This window comes from Pteropus medius, unplaced genomic scaffold (assembly GCF_902729225.1).
Source record: "Pteropus medius unplaced genomic scaffold, Ma_sr-lr_union100, whole genome shotgun sequence".
In the NCBI taxonomy this organism is placed as follows: Eukaryota; Metazoa; Chordata; class Mammalia; order Chiroptera; family Pteropodidae; genus Pteropus; species Pteropus medius.
In genome coordinates this window covers 8130146-8156649 of record NW_024349803.1, presented here as the reverse complement: position 1 = coordinate 8156649, position 26504 = coordinate 8130146, and the positions used below count along the sequence as shown (strand labels likewise).

General features: G+C 44.0%; 1 protein-coding gene across 3 annotated transcripts in view; it reads right to left on the bottom strand.

Annotated features, from left to right (window-relative positions):
• The window catches only part of EPHB1 (EPH receptor B1), a 397032-nt gene that overhangs the window by 76323 nt on the left and 294205 nt on the right, over positions 1 to 26504 (bottom strand). For all 3 annotated transcript variants that reach the window (XM_039837214.1, XM_039837216.1, XM_039837215.1), the window contains 3 exons: positions 10639 to 10763; positions 3230 to 3392; positions 689 to 797 (listed from right to left, as the gene is read on the bottom strand). In XM_039837214.1, the coding sequence (XP_039693148.1) occupies positions 689 to 797; positions 3230 to 3392; positions 10639 to 10763 (397 nt within the window). The remainder of the gene's footprint in view (positions 1 to 688; positions 798 to 3229; positions 3393 to 10638; positions 10764 to 26504) is intronic.

Sequence of the window (26504 nt, the reverse complement as noted above, 5' to 3'; positions counted from 1 at the left end):
ATGTTCTAGCTTGAACACTACTGTGGGTGGCTGGGTCTGCTTTGAAGTCAAGGTCTTTCAAAGGCCAGGCAGGGCCATGGGTCCCCTTCAGAGCTTGTGGCAGAGGCTCTTGAGGATGCCAATTAGTGCTCTGGCTGCACTGCGGCACTGTTTGGGAGGGGCCAACCACAGGGCTTTGCACAGCAGAATCTGGGCTAACCACCAAAGGCAGCAGCAACAGTATTAAAAATTTACCAGGCCTTCTGCAGAACTGGGAGTTCCACTTTTCCTTTCTGCTCCCCCCGCCACCCACCTGCCTTGTGCCCTCTGCCGAGACTCTCTAACCAGAGGATGGGCTGTGGCACAGGCTGTGATGGTCCAGTGGGTCAAATGCGATTTTGTAATTGTCACTCCAAAAAACTGTCATGTAGGAGGGGGGCTAAAAGTCTTAGCTAAAATGAAGCTTGAGGATGGGTGCTGTTTATTCATAGCCTTGTCCAGCTCTTAAGAGGAATTCATCCCAGGAACAGAGAAAATAATCTGGAGAATTCTTGGCTGCCTGTGGATTGAGATGGAGTGATGATCAGGAGTTTGACAGTGTGTCCGTGAATGGCCATGCCCTGTCCAGTCTGCATGACCTGGGAGGGGTCCAAATGTGGGGCTTCAGGGTCCAAGGAGTGCAGGCAGGGGGTGGGAGTGGAGCACCTACCTGCTGCAGACGATGGAGATAGCCACCAAGGACACGACGAACACAACCCCGGCTGCCGCCGAGCCAGCAATCAGGGGTAGCTGCTCCCTCAGCTCAGATTTGTAATCGTCTAGATGAGAAAGAGGCATTAGAACCCTTCCTCTATGCCCTTTACATCCGGCTGGTACTCAATGCATGATACCAAAGACATGCCCCAAATATTATATGGTTGATAATTAGACTAAAATATTATTCATTGTTTATCTAAAATTCAAATTTAACTGGCTGTCTTGTATTTTATTCAGTAACCCCAATGACAATACCTCTTGAACTGAGGTTCCTGTGCCCCACATCAGACTCTCCAGAGCCCAGCTGTTAAACACGACTATTTCTGAGGCCCTCCTCAGATCTCCTGAACCAGCACCTCCGGGTGAAGAGCTGGGTATGTGCATGTTTACCAAACACTCCAGACTGTCATGTTCTCCAATGTTTGAGAACTAGCCTTCAACTCCGTGAGTGGAGAAAGAGACTTCCAAAGACAAAGATGTTGTTCTCGAAGCTCTCACTTTCTAGAAAGCAATTTTAAAGACCGTAGGTAGAATTTCAGCTTCCTTCTGCTGAGAGCATTTGGTAACATGGATGTTTTTAAAAAATTAATTTGGGGAAAAAAATGCAAGGAATCACAAGGAGAAGTCCATAACAGTGTCTTTATATATTAAAAACTTCATAAAGCAATGTGACCTTCCCAAAGGTTCTCCAGCCCCATTGACCCATCATCGATCAACCTTCAGACTCATCTTTGTGCTGCTATCAGGGCCCAAAGCCTCAGTGAGCGTCAGGGAGCGTAATTACTACCGATACGTGAGCCTCTGTCTTTAAGATTAATATTCCCGAATTTGGCCATTTACCAGAACTCTCTTACATCTAGCCCCTCTTGGGTTTACAAAACTTAACTGCCAATGTAAAAGGAACAGCCTTCTTGGGAGAAATTTGTTACATCTTGATTTGTCTAGCAGAATTGCCAAGAGACCAGTGCTCAGATCATTTTGAGTTTTGGGCTTTTAATCCTCTGTACCTCCTGATGCCAAAGTGCCCATAAATCTAGGTGGTAAGTGAGGTGCAAAGAGGGGGACAGAGTCCTTAAGGAAAAGAAGACAGCCTGTGTTCTTTTCATACCAGCAGCATCATTAATCTGAGTAAACTGGCTCACCTTTATGCCCCATTTTACCATCCTCAAAATATGACCGAAATTCACCTAAAATAAACTCAAAACAGGTGGTAAACTCCAATCCTGCAGGAGCCAGACAGCTAGCACTAAAGAATCCAGGAACAAATCACTGGGAAGTGGCAGGCACCCTGTGGGGCAGTAATGCCTCGCCCGGGAATGTCCACCAGCACTGGCTCTTCCTAAAATTGCTCCCAGGAATGAATATTGTATGCAATCATTTGAGTTTTAAACATTTCTGATGCATTTTTAAATTAGTAAAAAAAATATATATATATATATATATATATATATATATATATATATATATATATATATATAATGTTTCAATATAAAACCTCAAGCTCTGTCAAGTGCCTAGTCGGAGAGTACTGGCCTGAGATAAAATGTTCTATAAAGGCAGGCTGCTTCCCATATAGTGTAAGGAAAAATTAAAAGCTTTCAATCTAGGAGGTTAGAAATAGATCAATATTTGGAAACCTATCAATAAATAACTCATAAATGAATAAATAAATATAGATAGATATGTAGATAGTATATAGATAAATGAATACATACCCTGTGGTAAGTGGCTAGCTAAGGAAAAGAGTGAGTGAACATAGGCACATGTAACAGGCTCAATGCTCAGGCTACAGGGAAATCTAATTTTCATAAGTATTAAAGGAGGCAGTCTCAGCGGAGTGGGAGAAATCGTTATAACAAGGAACTAATAAAGCCCAAAGGTGGAAGTATTTTTGGTGACAGACTTTCTGGCCTTGGAGACAATTTGGAAAATAGTGGCCATTGCCTCTGGGGACAGCTGAGCAGGACCTACTAGGAATCACATATAAAGATGCTGTGTGCATGGGACTGCCACACCCCAAATTTCATCTATTTCCTTCCTGGAGACCTGGTCTCATGCAAGGAGGCCGTTAGCTCAACTCCAGTGCCTGAGAACAGAGGAGTGAAGTGGGAGTGAGGCTGAAACTGTAGACATCTGGGCCCTGATCTGGAGGCAGGCGAGCACACCGATTCCATGCGTGATGTGTGGGTCTCACTGCTGTGCTTAAGCAGGACCACACACAGTAACCTCTCCACACATGGTACAGAGACCCCTCAAAGGCAAATCCACCAGATGGTGGAGAGAAATGTGCCAAACTTTAGGCAGATGCCCTGCCTGGTGAATCAAGCAACTCTCCATACACAACCCTATCGGGAGGCAAATCCTTCCGAGGGAATTCCACTGGAATCGAATTGGAGGTTGGCATCTTGGCTGCAAGAGCAGCTTCTCTGGGGCGGGGTTTATTTTTCTTCTTGGACTGTGCACCCAATGCCCAGGTCACTGGCCTGACCCTTACCGTCCGTCAAAGTCTGGAAGCACATCTTGCCACTGAACTTGCCATAGCCGGCCACAGTGCGGGCGCGCACCTGTACCACATACACCATGCCCGGCCGCAGGCCATCGATCCGTGCCGTGTTGGTCTGGCTCCTGGCCATGGAAGAGTTGAATTCGTTGTGTTCCTGAAAAAGAGCAAGGGGAAGGGATCAGCAGCTCACTCCTGAGTGCTGCACCCCTAGCCCGCTCCACTCTAGGGCACCCAGGTTTCATCAGCTCTTGGTCCTGTAGATATGCCAGAAGTTGTCACCAGATCTAGGCCATCCTTCTGAATGGAGACAGACTGACCTGGACTGAGGGAATGAAGAACTGGCTCTGGACTACGGATTGCCTACAATCTGAGCAAATGGCTGAGTTCTCAGGGCCTGGCTTAGGGGCTCACGATCATTTTCTACTCCTTCCCCCTCCAGGGTTCAGAGGTAGAAAGCAAATCACATCCATCTTTCCTATCTAGTCCCTGACTCAGCAGAAGCTAACTGGACAGACCGAGTCACCCTGCGCCTGACCCCTTTGTATTATTTCTGCTGAGATGTTTTCTTTTCTCTCCTTACTCAAGATCTCCCTGGCTACGCCTCACAATGACTGTTCCAGATCACTCTGTAAGTTCCCTCGAGTCCTTAAGCAAATGGTTTTGCATCCACTCTGCTGAATGTGGATGCCATTCTGGAGTATCTCCCACACCCCCTTCTGCTTCAGTCTGTGTCTGAGTCCCCATCTTCCAGTCCTTCTCCCCCAGCTTCCAGGAAGGGCATGTCCCTTCTCTCTGGAGAGCAGGCCAGGCCTGTGTCCTCACCCCTCCTCCTATTTGGGAGTTAGCTCTTCCTCTCGTCTGTCACTCTCCAGCACCTTCTGCCCTGTCCTCCACAGTTCCTGTTTTTCGTACATGTATGTCCTCTGGTTTGCACAGATGTTGCTCCTGGTTTTCATCTTCTGGCTCCTCCATCCAGCATGAGTTCCCTGAAACAGTCACTTCCTTTCTTTGCTATTGATCTTACATAACATTTGGTTTGTGCCTGGACTTTTGTAGCCTTCCATCTTTTCTGCCACTCCCTTTCAACCAAAATCCAAACTTCTTTTCTAAAAAAAAAAAAAAATCTCTGACCTTTCTTAAAATTATTATCGGATAAAATCGAAACTCCTAAATCTAAGTTTGCAGGCCCTTCATAATTTCAATCCCTCACATTCCCCTAAATTATCACCTTGCTACCCCTACAAGGACCACATCCCTGGCCACTAGGCCTTTGCTTAGGCTGTTTTCTCAGTCTGAAATGCCTCTCTCCAAGGCTTCCCTGTTCCCTTCAGGTCCCTTAGGCTTAGACTCCTCAAGTCCTCCTCTTCTAAGAAGGCTTTCCTCACTACTGCAGCCCACAGACTTTCCTCTTCACTATAATTATCATTATAATTCATTCTTAGCACCTTCAGATATACCAGCCTGCTCTCTAATTACTTCCATGTGAACATTATAGAGACTGTGGCTTAGCTCTGAGTATGCAGGAACACGAGTTTAGAGTCTGGGCCTGTTCCTGTCTGCACCATGAATCTTAGTGCAAAAGGGGGAAATCAGTAAAGATGAAGAACCTGAGTACTAGGAGGGAGGCCCCAAAGTTCCATGTGCAGATCTAGGGTACTGTGACAAGTTTTAGGCACTAAGGTTCTAGAGACATGGTGATAAATGAAAGGAAAGCTGGTAGCGAGCGGTCTATAAGCCATATCCTCCATCCAGCGACAGACAAAACCTGGGGAGTTGAGCCAGGATGAAAGAAGTAGAGTACAATGATAAAAAAAGAAAAAATTATCACTGTCTTAATATATGTAAAAGTTTACTTTGCAAAGGTGAAGATTTGATGTGTGTTCATTCATTTGGCCAGGCATTCACATTTCTGACACACACTACCATATACTGAGTGATATACATGGGCTACAGGTACTAAGGCATGGTCTCTCTCCTTTGGGGACACGACATCTTGTGGGGGGACCAGAAAATAAACAGATGATGACAACAGTGTGATTGAGTGCCTTTGGCAGAAGGCAGTTTAAGGGGCTATGGAGGAACAGTAGAGCATCTCTCAGTCCAAACTGAAAAGGAGGTTGGGTGGGGCTCAGAAAAAGAGTGATATGAGTTGAGTCCTAAAAGATAAATTAGCCACATGGATGAATGTGGGGAGTGAGAACTGAATAGAATACTCCATGAGAACAGAATAAAACATACAAAGCCAAAGCCTAAAGTAGTTTGGGAGCTTGCAAGTAACTGGGCATAGTTGGAGTGTGGGTAGCATAAGGGTGGTGATGAATGCTTCAGAAGCAGTTGTAAGGGACCATGGGTTAGAGGCCAGCTTGAACAGGCAGTTGAAAGTTGCAAAGAGGCCCTAATGGAGGGGATATTGATGTTCAGAAGAGACTTTCTGAGGAAGGACTACCCACTCATCATTTGATCTATTTAAAAAGTAGGTTGATTCTCCTCCACCACCACCACCAATCAGGGATCTAGCAGAAAGAAGGCTGTGCACCATAGAAGGGATATCATCTAGATCTTTGGTTGTTACTATCTTGACAAACGGGAGATCTGGAATCTGAAACCGTGAAAATCACATCGCTTGGCAAGTCAGGACAAAATGCCATTGCTACCCAATCCAGAGGTCTGCCCAGATTCTCTGGTTTTCCTGGAATCTGTGGAAGTACTCATTGCTTGAAATAAGTGAAGTATTGACTGGGCAACTCTTTTACTTAAAAATATTCTTTTTGGTGTATTGGCATTTGGAATTTAAGGACAAAACAATAACCCATAATTATTTTAGAGTCCACACATTCATGAAGTTCAGTGATGAAAATTAGTTATCAGTCTTTGTTCCCTTCAAATTCATTAATTAACTCCAGGCAAATGAGTGAGAGCAAAGAGGGAAGTTGTTTTTATTTTTGGTCACTTATGACTGATTTTATAAGCATATGAGAGATAGAGGCTGTGGCCGTTGCGGGTAGAGACCATGTCTCCCTTATTTCTCCATCTCCAACATGTAGCACAGGGCTGGCCCGCCTTGGTGCTCAAGCACTCAGTGCTAAATGAATAAATAAACTGCACACTTCAGACCAGTTATTTGAACCAATCGATTGAGCACAAGATATTGCCAAGATCTGAAAGAGTTTCTATGAGAAAATGATCCTAAAATTTGAAGAGTAGAAATTCCCAAGGCCTAAACCAGCCCATTCTAGCCTAGACAGTTATTACGAAGAGTGAGTAAACGTCTAAACGCTTCATCATTAAGACAGCTGAGAGCAGATGTGGATGCTCCTCCCATGGTTTGCCCACGAGCACTGACACCAGGAGTGAAAAGTGCTACAAGACAGTAAACAAGAGAGAATGATGAATGGAAATGTATTAAAATGGAGAAGGAGATGAACATGGGAGAGGCTCTGGGAGTGTCATCAGCTTGATGGCATCTGAGCTCTCTATTAATGAGCTTTTGGAAAGGCGAAAGCTTTATTGATTCCATTCACAGAACTGAAATTGAAAGGTGTCCCAAGCACAAACCAAGAAGGTGATGTGGGGCAGGAGATCCAGGAGGGTTTTTAGGAATAGTTGGGATAGAGACTATATGGCCCACAAGTGTAAAATATTTACTACATGGTCCTTTACAAACAATTTTTGCTGACTCCTTGTTTAGAAGTGGCATAGGATGCAAAACATGGTGGATTTTGTTTCTTTGGACTGAATCCAGGACATCTATTGCATTAAGTTTTACTTGTGCTTGCATCTTCTAAAGACCAGGATTCCATGACCTTGTGGAGCAGGTAGGCAAATCATTCTGGTTACAAGCATTTAGATTTAAAATTAAGATACAATCTCTTGCTTTAGGGGCTACACTAATTTTGAGATCCTCAGCATCAATATGATTACATCCAGTCATACTCTGAGCTCAGAAATACATTGAAATATAATTTTAGAAGTCTATAGTTCTCGTTCTGTGACTTCCTAGCTGTGACCTGTGTGGTCAAGGGTAGGTCATTTAACCTTTCTGTGACTTAGTTCCATCATCTATAAATTGGTTATACCTGGCTTTCAAGATTCTTTTTTAAGGGTCAGAACTAATATATCTGAAAATCTGGTACATAATGGGCACTCAATAAAGATGAATTATTATCATTGTGGTTATTATTTTAAAATACCCTCGCAAGGTAATGTCTTTCCTTTAGTCATATTAAAAATGGTCACCACATGTTATAGTTGAGCACTTTATAAATGGAGAGTTCTATATACCGAACAGTAACCAATGCTTTGGCAAAGAATCGTCTGTGTTCCTAAGGAAAGCATTCTATCCTCTGGAGTGGGGACAATAATATGCTTCACTGAGGTGTGGAAGCTGCCTCAGGCATTGAGCTGCTGTGCATGTGTGTCTTTAATAATTAGTATAAATTACTGAGAAGTAGGGATGTGGCCTGAAATGGGAGAATAAGCTCCCTTCATAACATCAGAAGTGGAGATTAACTACAGTTTTTCAAAGGGAGAGGTTTGCATGTAAAGGGGCAGGCAATGAAGGAGCTTCGACATGAACTGGCAAGTGAGGTGTCAATGGACACAGGTGTCGCTTCTGAACATGTCATTAAGTCCTTCATCCCTTTTCACAGGGGTGACTGCCCTTTGGCAGGGCAGACGAGGAGGAGGGCAGGTGGTCTCCCATGAATTAAGCCTCTTTCTTGCTTCAGCGCAAAGAACCCAGGCTATAGGCTTGCTTTCTAGCTGTGTGACTGTGGATGAGTTTTTTTGTTTGTTTTGTTTTTACACTTTTTTGTACATTGGTTTCTTTACCCATATCAATGATACTAATATTTACCACTCTGAGTCATGAGGGAGAGAGAAGAAAATGTTTATAAAGCCCCTAGCACCCAATAAGGGCACTCTAGGGAGAAATGATTACTTTCCTAAGACAAGCTACAAGGCTCAATTTCATGCTTGTGTGGGAAGTAGGGGCTGGGTGGGAACTTACTGGTGACTCTGACTCCACATTGTTTGCTGGCCACACAGGATACTCTGTTGAACTGTTAGGTCAACTTTGAAATAAGGTCATATGGTCAACTGGCCCAAAGAGATTGGTCCAAAAGGTTTTGGAAAGTCAACATTTACTTTATTAACTGATAAAAAAATGTGTGGCAAATAAAGGCTCCGAAATCAAAGCTGAATGGACATGATGGTTGCTTATGAATCCAGATGGTTTAAAGTACCCCCAATTCATTACATTTTTTAAATCAACTGACTACATAACCTGAATAGAATACTTCCGAATCCTCACCTTGCTTGTATATTTGGCTATAATGGCTGAAAGACATACTTCTTCACAGACTAGATTGGTGATCCATCTAGCCTTCCATTTTCAGGGAGGTAAATTGCTATCATTTTAAAAATGCGAATATCATAACTTAGAGTGGTGAAGTAATTTGACCACAACTACAGGGCAGGAAAGGGAGGGTCCTGGAAACTAGGACTCCTGCTTTATAATGCAGTCATGTCTCACTGTCCAACACTGTCTCCATGTTGGAGGGCTGCAGGTCTCTATCTTCGATCCTTTTTTAAATCCATTCTCCCACTGGATGATCTCACACTGGCTCAGCACTTCCATACCATCCACATACTGACAACTTCCAAATAAACATCTCCAGCCCAGTCCTCTCTCCTGAACTCCAGATGTGTATGTCTAGCTGCCTACTCCATGTCTCTACTTGGCTATCTCAGAGGCACCTTAGACATCAAGCTGAACTTCTGTCCCCTCCTTCACCCCAAACATGCTCTACTCCCAGCAATCCTCATCTCAGTCAATGGTGGTTACATCCTTCCAGTGGGTCAGGCCAAAACCTCCCACATCCAAAATCCAAACTGTTGGAAATCCTGTTGGCTCTGACTTCAGTTTATATATTTAGAAACTAACTTTTTCATTAGCCCTCTGCTTCAACTCTGACTCAAGCCACCATCATTCTTGTCTTAGATGACTGTAATCTAGGCCTATTTTCAATAGAACAGTCTCAATAATCCTCTTAAAATGTAAGTTAGATCTTGTTTCACCTCTGCTTCTAACCCTGCTATGGATCCCCATCCCACTCAGTGGGAAAACTCAAGTTCTTAAGGCCCAACACGATCACCTCCCCTGATTACCTCTCTCCTCCCCGCCCCCATCTACTATTGCTTCAATGCTCACATCACTCCAGTCATGCTGGTCTTTCTGCTTCTTGAAGCGCTAGTCATGATCTTGCCTCAGGGCCTTTGCACAAGCCCTCTATCCCCCAGATATCTGCTTCATAACACCTTTATCTCCTTCAGGTGTTTTACTTACCTTCTCCAAGAGGCCTGTCTTTACCCTTCTACTTATTTCTGCAACCAATCCCTTCCCCAAACCTGACCCTTTTAATCTCATTTACTTTGCTTGGTTTTTTTTTTTCTTTTCTCCTTCACAAGACTCATTTTCTAACACACTATATATGAGTTCCTTGGTTATTGTGTTCATCGTTCATTGTCCATCTTATTTAATTGGAAAGTAAACCACTTGAGGGAAGGAATCTATGTTTTGATCACTAATATATTCAAAATAGTACCTGCTAAATAGCAGACACTCAATAAATACTTGCTGAAAAAATAAATGAATGAATCTGGTGGTTTTACAAATAATATGTTGAGTCAGTAGAGAAAACACTTTATTTTCCTGGGATTTTGCAAATGCTACAGTTCACCATGGTGGGAGGAAGTCACTGTTTCACCCACAGATAGACCAGGGACCAACTCTTGACAACACATGCCCTGCTATGGCCCCCAACAGCAGCTGATAAAGAGTAGTCAAGGAAAATAATATATACATTTCTATTTCTATTCATTTCTATCTCATCCTTTTAAATTTTCATTGCAATATTTTTAACCTCCATGAATATGTTAGTGAAGTAGTACATGCATATAATTTATAAACAGACAATCTTATATTGGAGGTACATGCTCAAAAACTTTGAAAACTACTAGTCTACAAAACCACAAACTCTTTAGAAAGTTCAAGGGATCCCTGGCAGTTTGTAGCAAACACATGACTAAGAGAGTGGAATTGGTCCTGCCCATACCAGCCCCGTGAGCTGTCCAGATAGCAGAGTGGTGTGTTGGAAGGTTCTCTCTCCTGAGCTGGCACAGTAAGTGCCTGGGTGTTGAAGGCTTTTGCCAGGGGAGACCTCTGGTCTCCATCACTAGGTCTCCATTACTCCCCCAGGGATCCTCTAGGTCTCCATCATCAGATTACTTCCTCTCTCAGGACTGCCTCCAGCTTGTCTCCTTGTGCCCTCAGCTGACCACCACCCATGAAACAGTGGCTGACTTTGGCTCTTGCAAACCTGAAGGCAGAGCTGGCTCACCTTCTCATAGTACCGGATCTCATAGTCCAGGATGATGCCATTGGGCTGCTCCGGTTGTGGCCATGACAAGGTGATGCTCCTCATGGTGGCACTGACCTGGTGCATGATAGGAACAGTGGAAGGGGCTGTGGAGAGAGGAAGAGACAGGGCAGATGAACAGATCCCTCAATTACATGAGAAGTGCCATCTTTCATGATAAGTAGGGAGAGAAACGTCATTAGGTTTGAACCCTGCCTTTTTTTTCCCATCAGCTGAGTTGGATCTGTAGAACTTCCGGTGGGTTTTGCAGAATGAATGGAGTTTGGATAACAAAGGAATAAAAGTTAATAACTTAGGACAGGAGAACATGTGTGAGGATAGGGGCTAGAATGAACATGGTGTTTCCCGGATAAGGAAGAGAAAGGCTTGATGAAAACAAGAGACGATTGGAGGAATCATGGAAAAACAGTGTGGCCTGGGGAAAGTGGAGTCAATTAGGGAGAGCATGACAAGAAGGACAAGTCTAGGCTTCAGATAGTAGGACAAGAGGAGTAAAGGAATGTTTTTGAGCAGAAGGTGTTGAAGGAACCTCAGTCTTGCTGTAATGAGCTGGCCTATTGCAGAGAAGAGAACCTGGAGGCAAGGGATGATAGTGAGAGAGTAGAACTGATCAGTGCAGAATTACCGTGCAATAGAAAGAGACGTTCTAGTAAACATCTCTTTCTGAGACTGCAGTGGAAGATTTTGCTGCACTTCAGAAGAAAGAGTGAAGATATCTCTGAGAAAGACATGAACACAGACCAATGACAGAGTTCTTTCAGACTTCTGTTGGAGTTTTCCAAATGAGGACATTCAGAATAAAGCGCTCACAAATATAAATGAGAAAATGATACATAAACCAAACATTTAGAAACAGGATAATAATTCCAAAATCTGTGAAGTGATTCTGAAATCTCTGGAAATAATATTATTTATTTCCCAATCCAACATTTTTTCACATGGTGTAAATAAGATGAAAACAGTCTGGAAATAATTAATGAGGGTTGTCTTTCTGGGGGAAGAGGCGGGTAATGGATGAGGCTTCAGTCTGGGCTTGACTCAGGAGCTGTTCTGTTTAGTCCTGGCACTTCTGCAGTGATGAAGGTCATTTCTTCACACGAACTCCAATTTACAGGGTTTCTCTGGGGTCTGTGGCTGACCGACATTTACTATTTTCAATTTAAGTTAATGGATTCCCCTCCAAGACCTAAAATTACAGAGCATGGTCCCAGGGTCAAAGGGGAGAGTGGAGGGGGAATGGGGAGGTTGCTGCATTCTCTACCACTCACTGGACTCTCAGCAAGCACCTACTATGTGATGGGCCTGGATGGGGCACGGCGACGAGGAGCACTCGTTCTAAAGATGCTCACAGCCCGGAGAGCCATAAAGAAAGCACAATGTGAGAGTGTTGCAATGAGGCCTTGTGGTGGCCATGAAAATGTGTCCCTCAAAATTCTTACTGCTGGGAGCATGACTGACTAATGGCCCCAGCTTCTGAGCTCTGCAATCCATCATCCTATTCACAGAGAGCTCTGCTTCTCACAGGCTGCTCCTAGCCAGTGACTGAGAGTGGCTGGGATGCTAGGAAAAGACTATTCCTGACTCTTCAGATGGGCAACTTTCACTCAAAGTCTCCCTCTTGGACTTACCGATGCTTCCTTGTACAGCACTGCAGCCTAAGACTCTTCCTACCCAATCCTCCTTCCTTCTTTCCCTCTTTCAGAAGGATCAGACCTTCATCCAAGCCTCCTCTGGCTTCCACCCCATTTTCCCAATCTCTGGCACATCTAATGCCACCTTGGTGTGTGCTTCATGAAGGACTTGAATTCATGCAGTCCTGAATCCCCATACGGTTATTCCATGCCCAGCTCTGCTGCTTCCCTAGGGATGGGAGGCTCACTGTCTCTAGGAGCAACTGCTCCATACTTGGGTAACTCTCATCAATTTACATGTCTTCCTTATCCTTACCGGAAATCTGTCTTCTTCCCACTGTTCTCAGTTCTACCAAGTAAAGGAATATAGAATGTTCTCTCTTCCACAGAACGGCTTGTCAGACAGCTAAAGAAACCAGTTAGGTCTCCCCTGAGTCTTCCCTGATGAAAAGAAGGGCCAGATACTACAAACATTTCTCTCATGATATGCTGCCACCTGAGGTGGCTCTTTTCCAAAGGGGGCCCCTGTTATATAAAACTCTCATGAGGCCCAGAGGTGAACCCAATTCTCCCACTGCTGTTTGAGTGGCAGACTAGAGGTAAACTAGTATCTCCCATGATCTGTGTACTACACATCTATGAATGTGACCATTAGCCTTTGGACCAAAGACATGTCCCTGCTACTTGGTTCTGAAATCACAGTCAGACAGGTTTTCCCACGGTATGCTTCTCACCTTTCATCTGTAGAGTTGGCTTTTGACATATAGGGATTTACATGTATCTCTATCTTTATAATGTTAAATTTGGCCTATTAATTTAGTAAACTGGAATAATTTTTGATCCTTACTCAACCATCAAATGTATCTTCTCTTTCTCCCAGTTTAGTATCAAGGCCAGGTTAATTAATTAATTAATGAAACAAATATTTATGGAGCAACGGCCATGTACCAGTCACGGTTCTAAGTTCTAGAAATTCCATAGTGAATGAAATAAAATTTTCTGCCCTCACAGAATTTATTTTCTAGTGGAAGGATTCAGAGACTAGATGTAATCAATCAATCAATCACAAGGTATGTTTAAAATATTAAATATTAAAAAAAATGGAACAAAAGAGAAGGGATACAGAATGCCAAAGTGTAGGAGGCTGGCCGAGAGAAAACTGCAATTCTGAATCATGTGGTCAGCAAGGCCTTGCCTGAAAAGTAGATGCAGGAGCACAGAATTGACAGAAGGGAGGGAGGGAGCTGCACAGATACCTGAGAGAAGAGCATTTGAGAGGGAGTGGCCAGGGCAAAGCTTCTGATATGGGAACAGCCTGGTGTTTCAGGGAACAGCAAAGAGCCAATGAGACTGAGACAGAGACAAAGCTATAGAGTAGAACCCTGAGAGACACTAAAAGGACTTTGGCTTTTTACTCTGAGTGAGATGGGGATCCACGGGAGGGTCATGAACAGGGGAGTGGCATAATGTGACTTGTAAGTTAATAGTATCACTCACAGCTGTGATGAGAATAGCATGCAGGGGCCCTGTAAAAGCTGAAAGACCTATCATAGCACGATTACAATAATTCAGTTGCAAAATCATGGTTACTTGGACTGGGTTTGGAGCAGTGGAGGTGGTGAGAGTCGAGTAGTCAGATTCTGAATACATTTAGAATATCTCAATGGATGTGGGATGCAGAAGAAATAGAACAGTCAAAATGACTCCAAGATTTTTGGCCTGAGCAAATGGAAGGTAGGGCTGTCATGAGCTGAGATCCGGCAAGACATAAGTAGAAGCAGTTTGGGAGGAAAGAGCAGGTGCTCCTAATAAGTGTGAGATGCCCCAGACGTCCCAGAGTAGACACTGAGTAGGCAGATGCATGTATAAGAGGTCCAGACTGGAGATAGAAATTTAGAGTCATTGGTATTTCAAAGATATTGAAAGCAGCAGAACTGATAGATATCACTAAGAGAATGAATAGAACAGAAAATATATTCAAAGATTCAGTAAATGAATTGAAAACAGCCAAGGGGCCTGAGAAAAAAGGTCAATGAGGTAGAAGTAAATGAGCTGTGATCACATAGAAACCAAGTGGCAATAATCGTTCCCAGGAGAGAATGTGTGAAATGTTGCCACTAAAGTCACGTTAAATGAAACTAGGAACTGAGGGTGGATTTAGCAGCAGACTGGATGGTTTGCAGTGTGGATGGCTTCTGATCATCTTTTCTAAGACCTCTTGTGCATTGTGCAGAGCTGTGGCGAGGATAAGTGTGCTTCAGGAAAGGTGAGACATTTTCCAGAGTCGGTCAGGTCACTGGGGAGTCCCAAAGGTGTCCCACTAAGATGGGTGCAGAAGGGCTCCCGATAAGCCTGCTTTCCCCCGCAACCACCACCACACTCACTGTGCAGCGTGAGCTGCCCCTTCAGACCTATGTGAAAACACGATGTCTATGCTGTTATTCACGCCAGTGCCATACACGTTTTCAGAATCCTTCTGCCTCGAGAGCTGAACCATCATGTATTAAAAACTGGAAAAAGTAATCTTAATGGCCTGAGGATTTTGATAGGCTTGGTTCTTCTTTTTTTTGCCTCTAATCCCTGGAAAGCTATCATTTGAGACTTAACATATTTGCCAAACATTGTGCCAGGCCCCTGCTCTAATCATAGGGGACAGAAGGACAAGTAAGGAAGTCACAGCCCTGCCCTAGGACCTTGGAATCTAGATGGGATCAGATGGTAAAGAGAAAAATCATAGGGAAGGGTGATCAGAGGCAACTGATAGCCAAAATCCACTGAGAGGAACACTCCTGTTATGCAGATGGCAAGGATCTCCCAGCAGCCAACTAGCAGCACAGAGATCTAGGAGAAGCTGCCGGAGGGTAAAGGTCACCACTGCCTGCATATCTTAGATTTATAGTGATGACATGATGCTCACAGACCCCATGGCAGGCAGTTTAATCTCACACAGGTCATTCTAAATGTCTTACATTTTAATTGAGATGGGATTAGCGCATGGGAGAAAGTGAGAAAGTATTACTCTTCCTCCCTGAAAATCAAGGGTAGCTTACATTGGCTGTTCTACCATCAGTGATTAACTACAATGATCCATTTGTTGTTGTTTCCTTTCTCCAAGTGCAATGCCCCCTCTAGATCTGGTGTTTTACATGCTATAACACTTTCAGAAAAAAAAAACAAAAATAAAAATGAGCTCAGGTATCCATTCAAACACCAACTTCTTCTAGCAAAACTAAGGCAGACTAAGGAGGGATGGGAAGATTATTCAAAGAAGCAGCTCCTGTGACCCTTGGATATGCTGGTTCTGATAGTAAGTCCTGGCCAGTTTCTTTTCTCCATAAACCTGCATCCTCACATGAAGGAACAGTTTCACTGAAAGTCTCTTTCTTGAACGCACACAAAACACTTTTGATTAAATTAAACATTTTACGGAGAGAAGGAAATGAAAATAAAGAGTTCACAAAATTATTAAAATTTAGCAAAGAAGCAAATATGGACCTTTCTTTAGAAAAAGGTAAAAATAAAGAATTAGTTTAGGGACTATTCAATAAAAGGTATTGAAGGCTCAGGAAAGATGTGTTTGGCCTAAAGAGGAGATGCTCAAAAAAACCCAAACAACCCAAATTGCCCTGTATTCCTTCTTAGCCAAATAAAGAGGCTGACCCAACAGGAAGCTGGGATCCAAAGAAGAGAGTGGGTTAGAAACAAAAAGTGTCAAATAAAATTCAGTCTCCGAGGAAAAATCAACTAGGGCTCAGAATCAGAATGAGGTAGTATCTGATAAGGAGTCTAGAGCCAATTTAAGAGGCACTTTAATGTGTCAGAAACGGAAAGAGACTCAAACTTTAAACTTCACTGGTCAAGGGGCACAGGGATGGAGACAACACAAAGGCAGGCTGAGTGAGTGAGTCTTTGCCTCTGTTTTTGCCCAGGAAGACTTTGGGGAGCTCTTACTACCAAATTCCTTTTGAAGCAGACAGATCCAAGATAGTAGTATATCATATACAGCAGAGACAGGGCACAAAATGTTCTTGCCCAAGCTGACAAATGAGATGTGTATAAAATGTAGGGACAGGATGGCAATCAATACCACAGCTGCAAGTTATGAAAGAACTTACAGGTGACATGGGACAAGCATTGGCCCAAATTGACCACAGGTCACTCTCAGTGACATCAGGGATGGGGCCTGGCTGACCACCAGCCAGCTCTCCATTTGAAAGAAGGGCTCCAACAGAGATCGTAGGGCCCGCAATCCTGTCAGACTAAGGCTGGGCTTGGTGTGATGGCATAAATCTATCTCAGGAATTAATAGCCCAAATCTTGACCCTGGAGTCTTAATATGCCTTGCTGTCATATGTCAGGTTCACCTGGACCATACATTTTATATTTATGACATTCCTTGACCCTTTAATTAGTGACTCAGTCGTGTTCAAAGTTTTCTTCTTACTCATTTTTTTCTTATGTGATAGGAGCATTTCTTCCTAACAATTAAATTAAGCATTTCAGATTCCAAAATGTGAAAATGAGTTGATGCTTTTTTTCCCTAGGACAAATGCTAAGTTCGAATGCATTATCTTTGCTTATTAAAACTACTTCTTAATGTCTTCATTGATTTTTGTGTCAAAATAATTCTTTCAACAGTTTTAACTGTAATTCATTTGGGATATAATAAATCATATAACAGCTTATTATGTTAAAATATTTTAAGACATCAAAAATATTTATCAGTAGTTTTAAAGAAAAATAATAGCAAAACACACATACATTCAAAATGAAGTTGATCTATTGGAGTAACATATTTGAGGAGGTTATAAAAACATAAAACTTGGATTTCAGAGTTCAGCAAATCTCGTCTAAAGAGAAAAGTGTTGTTTCTGTGGCTGGAAATCATGTCAGGGACCGCCTTGTTCTGAGGCCACCTCTCACCTGCCCTAGGAGCCGAGATCCAGGTCACAGCTGAGTACTTTCTACCTTGACTCACTTGACAGCCCTATCAAGTCTCCTGTAAGATAAATGGTGTTTTCCGTTAGGGAGACTTTCATATCTAATCTTTCCTAGAAGACCCGTGGAAACGGGAACCCATCTACCTCTCTCACAATAACTCATGCTGGGCAGGTGGGGAAGATTTCCCTGGCCCTTCCATGTGATTTGTGGGGGGAGATTCCTGTACTGACCCCTCAGGGCGGTGCATCTGCCCCAACCTGAACAGTGTGCTCTGAGGCTTGGTAGCCACTTCTACCATTCAGGGCCTTGCTTTTTCTAGGACAAATATCCATCAGTTGATAAGACATTTTGGTTGTTTCTACATTTGGCTATTGTGAATAACGCTGCTAAGAACATTCATGTATAAGTTTCTGTGTGGATCTACATTTGTATTTCTCTTGGATATATACCTAGTGGAATTGCCGGATCATATGGTAAAGCTATGCTTTCTAGACTGGCATCTCCTAGCCAAATCATCGTTAGACTAACCACCTGCAATCAATACCACAGACTCAAGCTGTGAGAAAATCAAGGTGGGATAAGGAACATAGTAAGGAGCCAAGGACTCCAGCTCGGGGCATAGAAATTAGCAGAAGTCAAGAAGGGCTTTGGTCAGGGCTCTGCAGATGCTGCAGAGGGAGGTGGCTTCCCATTCTGGCTCAGCCATCTGCTTACTGTGTGAACTTAGGCTAAGGTTACTTAACTTCTTTGGGCCTCAAATTCTTCAACTGTAAAACAGGAATATTAATCCTTATGTTATGAATTTTTCATATGTTCTGAGGATTGCTCCTTCCAACCCGATCTGGTCTGCCAGGCCAGGATCCTTGGATCTACCCCAAAGTCTCCTTCTGGGTCCACCGCTATTCACATATACAAAACAGTCTCTGGGCATAGTTCCCCAGGGTACATGTGAAAAGCACAATCCAGTGACAGCCTTGGGTATTTATTTGATAAAAATCTTTGAGGAAATAAATAAGCATGTCAACCCAGTCAGGGTGGAGGCGATGGATAGAATGGGCTCAGAGAAAGGGAAGGCGAGCAGCAGGGCTCCCTGGAGAGAGGTGTGATAGATGCTCCAGGAGACAGATGGTTCCCTGTGACACCTCCAGATGACCAGAGTTTTTCTGGGAGGTAATCTAGGAAATAAATAATGGGGTACCCTTGTCCTTAAGACAAGGAGACCTTGTGACTCTGGGGAGGGGATGTGCCATGGCCCACGCTTCCTATGCTATGACTCAGGAGTCATGAATGCTCTATTGGCTTTGTCCCTGCTTTTCTCCAGGACTTGTCACCAGTATCTCCTTGTACCTAATATCTTGTCCCAACTCCCTCACCCACCGCTAGGACTCTTCACTTCAAACTGTCCGCAGTCAGATTCATCTTTCCAAAGCTCAATTTACCCACGTTCTTCTGATGCTTATAAACCTTCAATGGCTCCCACTGTAAAAAGTCTCAACTGCATCTCTAACATTTAACAATGGGGCAGTCGTAGACCAGGCCAGACTGCCTTTCCCTGCTCCCTTCAGGAACCCGCTGCTCTCACCTAACTGCTCCACTCACTGTGTCCCAGCAAACTCAGCTTTCGGAATCCCCACCTGTAGAACCACACCCTCTGGCCACCTCTCTTCATAACTCCACCAGCCTTCAGAGGCCCAGATCGCCGCTCTGGATTAGCCCTGTCGAACCACACCCACCAGAGCACCCCTTCCCTCCTCTGGATTCAAAGTCCTGACTTCACTAACTCTCATTGGACTGTAATTGCCACCTTGGGACACAGTGCACTGTGATCTAACTTTCCAGATGCTCATCTCTGCTCTCGATCACTGGAATAAACACTTTAGGGCAGAAGTCATGTTTGTAGCCTTTTCCCACTGTTTATAGATATCCAGTAAAAGTTTGCCTTTACTGGAATGATTGCAGTTTCTTTTCTAAAAATATCAGAAGTAAATAAAAGGGGTCAGAAAACCATGGAGTTGCACCTGACATGGATATTGGCCTTTAAAGGAGAAAGATGTTGGGGGAAGGGGATTCTTCAGCCTGCACCTGGGAAGGAATAGGAGTGGGTTTAAATATAGCAGTCCCAGGAGAGCAGGGATAGGAGTGCTACATGGCGTAGAAGCAGAAACTAGGAGGCTGGGGCCATCTCCATCTCGTTGGGATGTGTCAGCTGAAATGTTACTTTATGTTAGTAGGTGTCTAACTTTTCTTCTTTCTGAGCTGTAGAATCCTTTCTCAAAAAAATTTTCCTTGGAGCATAGTGCAAAACAGAACAATTCAGAGATGCTCTGGGTGAATAAGTGGAAGTCCCAGAGCCCTGAAGCGAGCCCATTTCTTATCTCCCCCACCCAGACTCTGAAGGATCCACACAGAGATCCAAAAATACTGGGCAGCCTCCAGATTAAATTCTGTGAATTCCTAAAAGGTATGGGTGACGAGGTTGGGAGTTAGGAGTCGGGGGTGGTAGATTATCTTTCTCTTTATATGAAACATATTCTTAGAAATCAATCTATATTTAAATGTTAGACACACTAGTACTGATGACAAAAGAAGAACAGTTTACACACAAAAAAATTGTGCAGATGAATGGTGCATAGATGAATTGTGTTTTTTCTGACATTTATATTTTAGGAGATAGCTCTGTTGAGAAGGTACTGCTTAGATAACAGGTCCTCCCTCTGTTGATGAAAACTCATTTCATTGCACAAATATGTTTGAATTTTATATTAGGAAGATTGACTCATTAAAATTTTTTTGGTGCAGTAACACTTTTGGTCAAAGTAGATTAAAGAAATAAGCAATTAGTTTGGAGACTAGGTATGAATACAAAAGCAGAATTAATTATTTTTCTAATTGTTTTTTTTTTTTTCCCCTATTGTAGACATTGGCTTCTTTGCTTTTGCTCTGGGCTATGCCTTGAGATGACTCTGTAACCCGCCTTCCAATCTCTCTCTAGCTCGGACTCACCTGGGCACAGAAGACTGCTTTAGGTGGGTGGCATCAGTTTGATACTGTTGTAGAATATTTGCTGAGTCTCGTCATGGGCTCAGTGGAGTGAAGATGGGAGAGAAAGTGAGGGTTCGGGCCTGGCTGGCTGAGTTGGTCCTACACTCCTTCACAAGTTTGGTTCCAAGCCAAGGGATGGGTGTGACAACTGGGAACTAGGAACTGGAACTGGGAGGCCTTTCTGGGGATGTGGGTTTCTAGCAGATGACCTCATTTTTGACACTACCTCTGATGGAAGGGGGGTCTTTACTGGGATCATCCACCTGACGCTGCTAGTTCTCAAAATGTGGTCCCAGATCAGTGTCACCTGGGAACTAATCAGAAATGCAGGATCTTGATCCCCACCCCAGACTTACTGAATCAAACTCTGGGAGTGGGGCTCAACAATCTGAGTTTTAATAAGTCCTCTAGGGGATTCTGATGCACACTCAAGTTTGAGAACTGTTTGTCTGGAAATCTAGAAATCCGAATGTTAAACTTTGAAAGGATATCCGAGGTCATTTAGTTTTCTGTCAACTCTTACAATTTATGGATTAGAGTACTGAGGGCAAGGAAGAGAAAGAGACTCCCCTAAGTCCTTAGCAGCCTAGAGCAGAGCCAGAAATAGCCTGGCTTCCTGTTTGATGCCTGGCCCCTTCTCCCCTCCCCCTACTCTCATGAGCCCAGCATTTTCAGAGCCTCTTGAGGATGTGAAGCATGGGGGAGGGCAAACGGGGTCACATCATTCACAAATGGGTGCTGCCTGATTTCTCAGAGGGATCAGGAGTCCCCACAGAGGAGGAAGTGTGCAGAGCACTGTGCCAGAGAAGGAGGCATCCCGGCTAGTGGGGTCCTGGGGTCCCTTCTGCCTCCTAGGTTCCCCTAGACTGGCTCCCCCTTCCTACTGGGGTAACCAGAAGGTGCACCAGGAAAGGAAAGCAAATATGAATGCTGTGACCCTGTGGTGACAGGAGGCTGTGAAGGGATGGGTGAATGTACAAGGTAATTGTCAAGCGATGCCAGTCTTAGGCAGGTGCCCCAGGGTAGCTGTGAGGGTGAATGAGGACAGACCCATCAGGAGTCAGGTGGCAGCTAGGGCTAGCTCCACCTCCCACAAGCCTGTCAGCCTTTCCTGGTATGGGACCAGAGCAGCGGCAGTTCTGTTTTGTTGCATGTTTAATCACAGAAAGCAGTTCACTGTAAACACTGGCACTGGAGAGGCCACAGGAGAGAGCAAACGAAACCCTACAGCAGGTTGTGTGCCCCTTACTCCATGGCCCTCGCGCGCAAGTGTTCAGCAGAGCACCTATCACAGCTGGGGGACCCACTTGTGCCTGACATCACTTCCACCAATAGCAGGCAAGGGAGCTTATCTCCCACCTCCAAGGGGAAGATAGAAGCCTGACTATCCAACTGCATAAATAATGCCTTGACTTGGATACCTCAAATCTCCACAAATACGAACACGTGACCGAACCCACCTCCCCTTGCCACCATCCTTGAACACGTCTGGGATCCCTGGCATGTCTCCTACATATATGAAAATCATCCTCCCATTTTCCAGTTTTGGTTTATTTGTTCTTGATGTCAGCTGCCTGCTAGACCCCTGTAGTAAAGCTGGCACTAAGCTATATTTCCAGTCCCTTCCCTGAGGACCTGTGACTTTGTGAGAACACAGTTCCCCTGTGATCCCTTGGGCAGTGTCCTACTCAACCCAACCCCGAGAGCCGTGCCTCCCTGCTTAGCTGTAGCACCTCGTCACGGAGCCCCAAGGCTGCCTGTTGTGCTCAAACGTCATCCTGTTCCTCCTGCAGAGCTGCCTTCCTTGCCCTCCCAGTCCTCATCCTGGGCCTCTACTCACTTCCAGTGCATCTGATGAGCCAACGGACACCAAGAGGTCTTGTCTCTTCCCAGTCTCCTGCACACCCACCTTCCTCACAGGCTTCCCTCCCCATATACAAACCCACTTCTATGAACAAATGCAAGCCTGCTGGTTTATAAGGCACCACCCGACTGTGAACATCATGTAAAGCCAGCCATGACATCCCAGAACAGAGGACACTGTGCCGAGGTGCAGGGGTTACTAGAGGAGCTCTCAGTCTATCAGAAGAAATAGGGCCTATGAACATGAAAAAATAATGCACATTCAAGAACTCATTGTGTCCAGCTTATAACTAGTACAATTCAGAGAAGGATGATGCACTTCAGAATTTTCTATGGTGCAGGCAGACTCACAGGGAGAACAAATGTTCTCCAGAGCTCTTCTGGATAGATAATGCATTTGCTCTGTTCCGAGGAAGGAAAGAAGGAAGGAAGGGATACTTACATTTAAAAGCTCAATTCTATAGCTTGGCTCTCAGAGGGAAACGGATCCCAAGGCCTAGAGGGGTTGGCAAAGAGTCTCCCTTGCACTGGAAAATATTTGTGGTCCAGCATTGCCTTTATTTACCCAGAACATTTAATGCGCCTTTTTCCCCAATCTTTCATATCCGCTCAGAGAAGATGTTAATTTTCTGAAATTAAACACTTAGCTTGATTACTGTTTTGTTAATTGCTGCATTCGAAAACCCCTGGTGCTCCTGCCTGTTTAACATGGATGGTGCTGTGAAAATGATAGGCATGGAGCCGGCATGCAGGTGGACAGACAACAGCAATGGAATGCCACCGTGGCTACCCCCAACTGCTTGCTCAAGCAGCTGGGTCCCTGCCCAGGGGAGTAGGAGACAGACCAGGTCATAGCAGGTGCCTCCCACAGGGCCATGTTTTGGGAGGACAATGCACCCAGGAAGTTCCGAGTCTTACCAACCTCTGGGAGAATGTAGGGGCTTAACTCCAACCAGAGCACCCGCCCAAAGATGCCCGAGGAAGGAAAGACCACAGAGACAACCTAAGCTACACCATTTGCTGGTGCCTGAGATTAGTTTAAGAAACAGTAAGGCATTTTCAGTCAGACATTTATTTGATAATTTATTAGTTCATTCAATGAACATTTGTTTAATACTACTATTTCAGGTACCTAGCTAGACACTGGGGCACGATAGCTGGTAAGATGGACGTAGGACATGCTCTCCTGGAGACCAGAATCAGCTCATGGAGCAGACATTTGCTGGAGGAGCGTGGAGTGGATGCATCACTAGGACTCCTCCCTCCTACCCACTTTGGCGGAGCCATAAGGTAAAGAGCAACTACCTCCTAATCCAACTAGAGATGCTCTTTGCAATGGAGGTTATGGTAATCTCATCTGGACTTTGAACAGGGTAAGAGACTGAACTACAATCTCACTGCCAGCAGCCCTATTTTCATGTTGTTAGAGTGTGTGGCCCAAGATGGGGTAAAATGAGCAAACAGGTGCCCTCAGGGTGTCCTCGCAGGGATGCAGGGCAAGGCACTTTCAGCTGCTCTCCAGCTGTTAGCAGCATCACTAGCCACTGCTCAGGATCAAGAACAGAGAGACTCCTCACACCCAACCAACTACTGCGTTACCCAGCAGGTGAGATCTGTTCACATGAAGTTCAAATTGGTCAGTTAGTGAACCGACACTGTCGCTGGATAGCAACACCCACCACAGATTGAACTGCTTTCTAGCAACTTCATGTGGTTACATCCTAGCTTTTGGAAAGTGGGAGCTGACACTGCAGCAGGCCGTGGTACAGAAGCCCAGCTGAGGGCCCCTTGGAGTCCCGTCCCAGTGAGTCACACACTCACTATGGCTTCTCTGGGCCTCTGATCCCAGTCTCAGTGTGCTGTGGACTAGTATGCAAGCTCCAAAAGTCACGGGTTGTTGTGTGTTGTTTGCTACTCTGCTCCCAGTGCCTGGAGCTATGCATGGTGCACAGAAGGTCTCAAAAAATATTTATTGAGTAGGTAAATGAACAGGAGCAGAAACCAGTGAGTCAGCATATGGAAAGTAGTCACAAAGACTGAGTTGAATGAATGAAGACATTGCCAAAGTTAAAGTGCTTAAACAAACAAACTACAAACAAATCTCTTTTGAGTGCGGTTGAATTTCACTGCGTTCCTCTGATCAGGGCTCCTGGCATCATCCTAAGATCATTCCCTTATGTTTTCAGGAAGAGACCCAGTCACCTGGCTGACCTGGAGGGATTGCCTGGCCACCTGTGGACTACCAGGACATATTCTGATCACCATACATCAGCCCAACACTTATATCCGAACTCATATGTGAGGATTAAAGGAGACTAGCAAATATTTATCAATGATTTGTGCCTAGCACTATGTGGTCCCTCCCTCATGAAGCTGGGGTAGGTGAGAGAGCCTGATTCTCCACAGAGCTCATCATCAGGTGGAGAGCCCCATGGCTGCTGGGGTAGAAACCACGGCTTTGGTCATAGGCAGTGCTACCTGCAGACCTTCTCAGCTCAGCAGACAACCTATCATCATTTGAAAATGGCCAGGACATTTTTGAGGCCATTTGAAAGTTCCTTCTCAATGCCAGGGCTTAAGAAACGATAAAAACATTTTTTTTTTTTTCAGAATTAACAATGAGAATAAAGCAATGAAACGAACTATGAAATTGGATTAAGAGCAGTGAAAATTTTGTTTACTTATGGTTTAAAATTTTTCTTATTAACTTCAATAAAAGTTTTCTTTAAACTTATTCCAATTTTTTTAAAGTTCTGACAGTCTTTTCTCTGCTCTGAACAAATTTCGCCTAATTTCCAATGAGACCAGCCCTTAAAAATGAACTAGTTTCAGCATTTGGATCTTAACACTCTAAATTTTTACAGGCAGCGGTGTAATATTGTTTTAATATTTAATTTTGAGATTTACATAATATCTTTCCTCCAAAGAGCTCAATATATTGCAATATCATAAAATTCCTTTCATATTCAAAGATTATTCTTTATGCATGCAAATACTATATTTAACTAAGGAATAATGCAAATTAGATGATGTATTCAGAGGAACTGGTGGCCTAGGTAATTCTTCTGTAGGAAAAGTAGTGTCTCAGTAACTTTAATTGTCTAGGAACTTCAAAAATGCCTTAAAAATAGATAAACTGTAGGGGCTTGTGACTATTAACAGAAGTAGTGTATGTATTTTTTAAACCAAGTAAGGTAATGGAGTGTGTCTGTGTTGTGGGCACAGTGGATATGTTAGTGGATACGTTATTATTTCACATGCAATTGGCACAGCAGGCCATACATGACTGTGTGAATTATAAATGTCAGATATGAATACTATCGATGGCATCATGAAAATAAGGGGAAAAATTGCTGCTTCTCCAAACATACGATAAGAAAAGACAGACAGGCTCCTCTGAGTGGCAGGATCAGCCTGTGCCAGGTACACAGGTTCTGGCTCCACTACTGTCCTCATCATTAACTCATTGGGATGTGAACTTCACTGCTCTCCTTTCTGGTGTCTACTCCTTCCTCGAAGAATGGACAAACTGATACCTGTCATTTATCTGACGTGGATGACATTAGTCCCAAAGAAAGATACTGAGAGGCCTTGGAATGGAAGAGTTTAGGAAGAAGAAATCCAGCAAACTACTGTCAGGTTCAAGACATATTTTCAAAAATGATGTCATCCTCCAGTGCACAGCATTGTTTACAGCGTGACTTCTATCCTCTCATCTGATTGTCACAAGAACCCTAGGAAGCAGGTGTCATTACTCCTATTTTACAGTTGAGAAGGTGGGGATCATGGAAGGTCAATAAACTTGAGTCACATGAAGAGCAGAGAGAGTGACAAACCCCAGAACTCCCCAGTTACATCTCTGCCACCATGAGTCCAAGAGATGAGTAAGGTGACTGTCTCATGGTGGAAAGAGACTGAAACAACACAGTATGTTTACTTTACAAGCTTGGGTAAATCAGATTAGCCCTCTGGATCAGAGGTTGCAAACCACAGCCGACAGGCTCAATCCAGAATTGGATTTGTTTGGCTCTCAAGTGCTTTAAAAATTTCTAATTAGTTGACAATATTTTAAATTTGGATTTTCATCTGATAAGACTGGGCAACATTGGTCATAGTGCCACGTGCTGGAACTGCGTAGGGGCTGCCCCTTCAGTTCTCTGCAGTCCCCACCATTCCCTATTGTCTGATACCTGCTTTGCTCCTCTCCCTTGCCTATCTGACCTCATGGGTCTTTGAGTTTATTCCCTCTGGCTTAGATGGTCCCAAATTCACCAACTTTATCTTGCTACAAGTTGATTTTATAGAAGTGCTAGTCTGATTTGTCTTATTTATTTTTTCCAAGACTTCTTC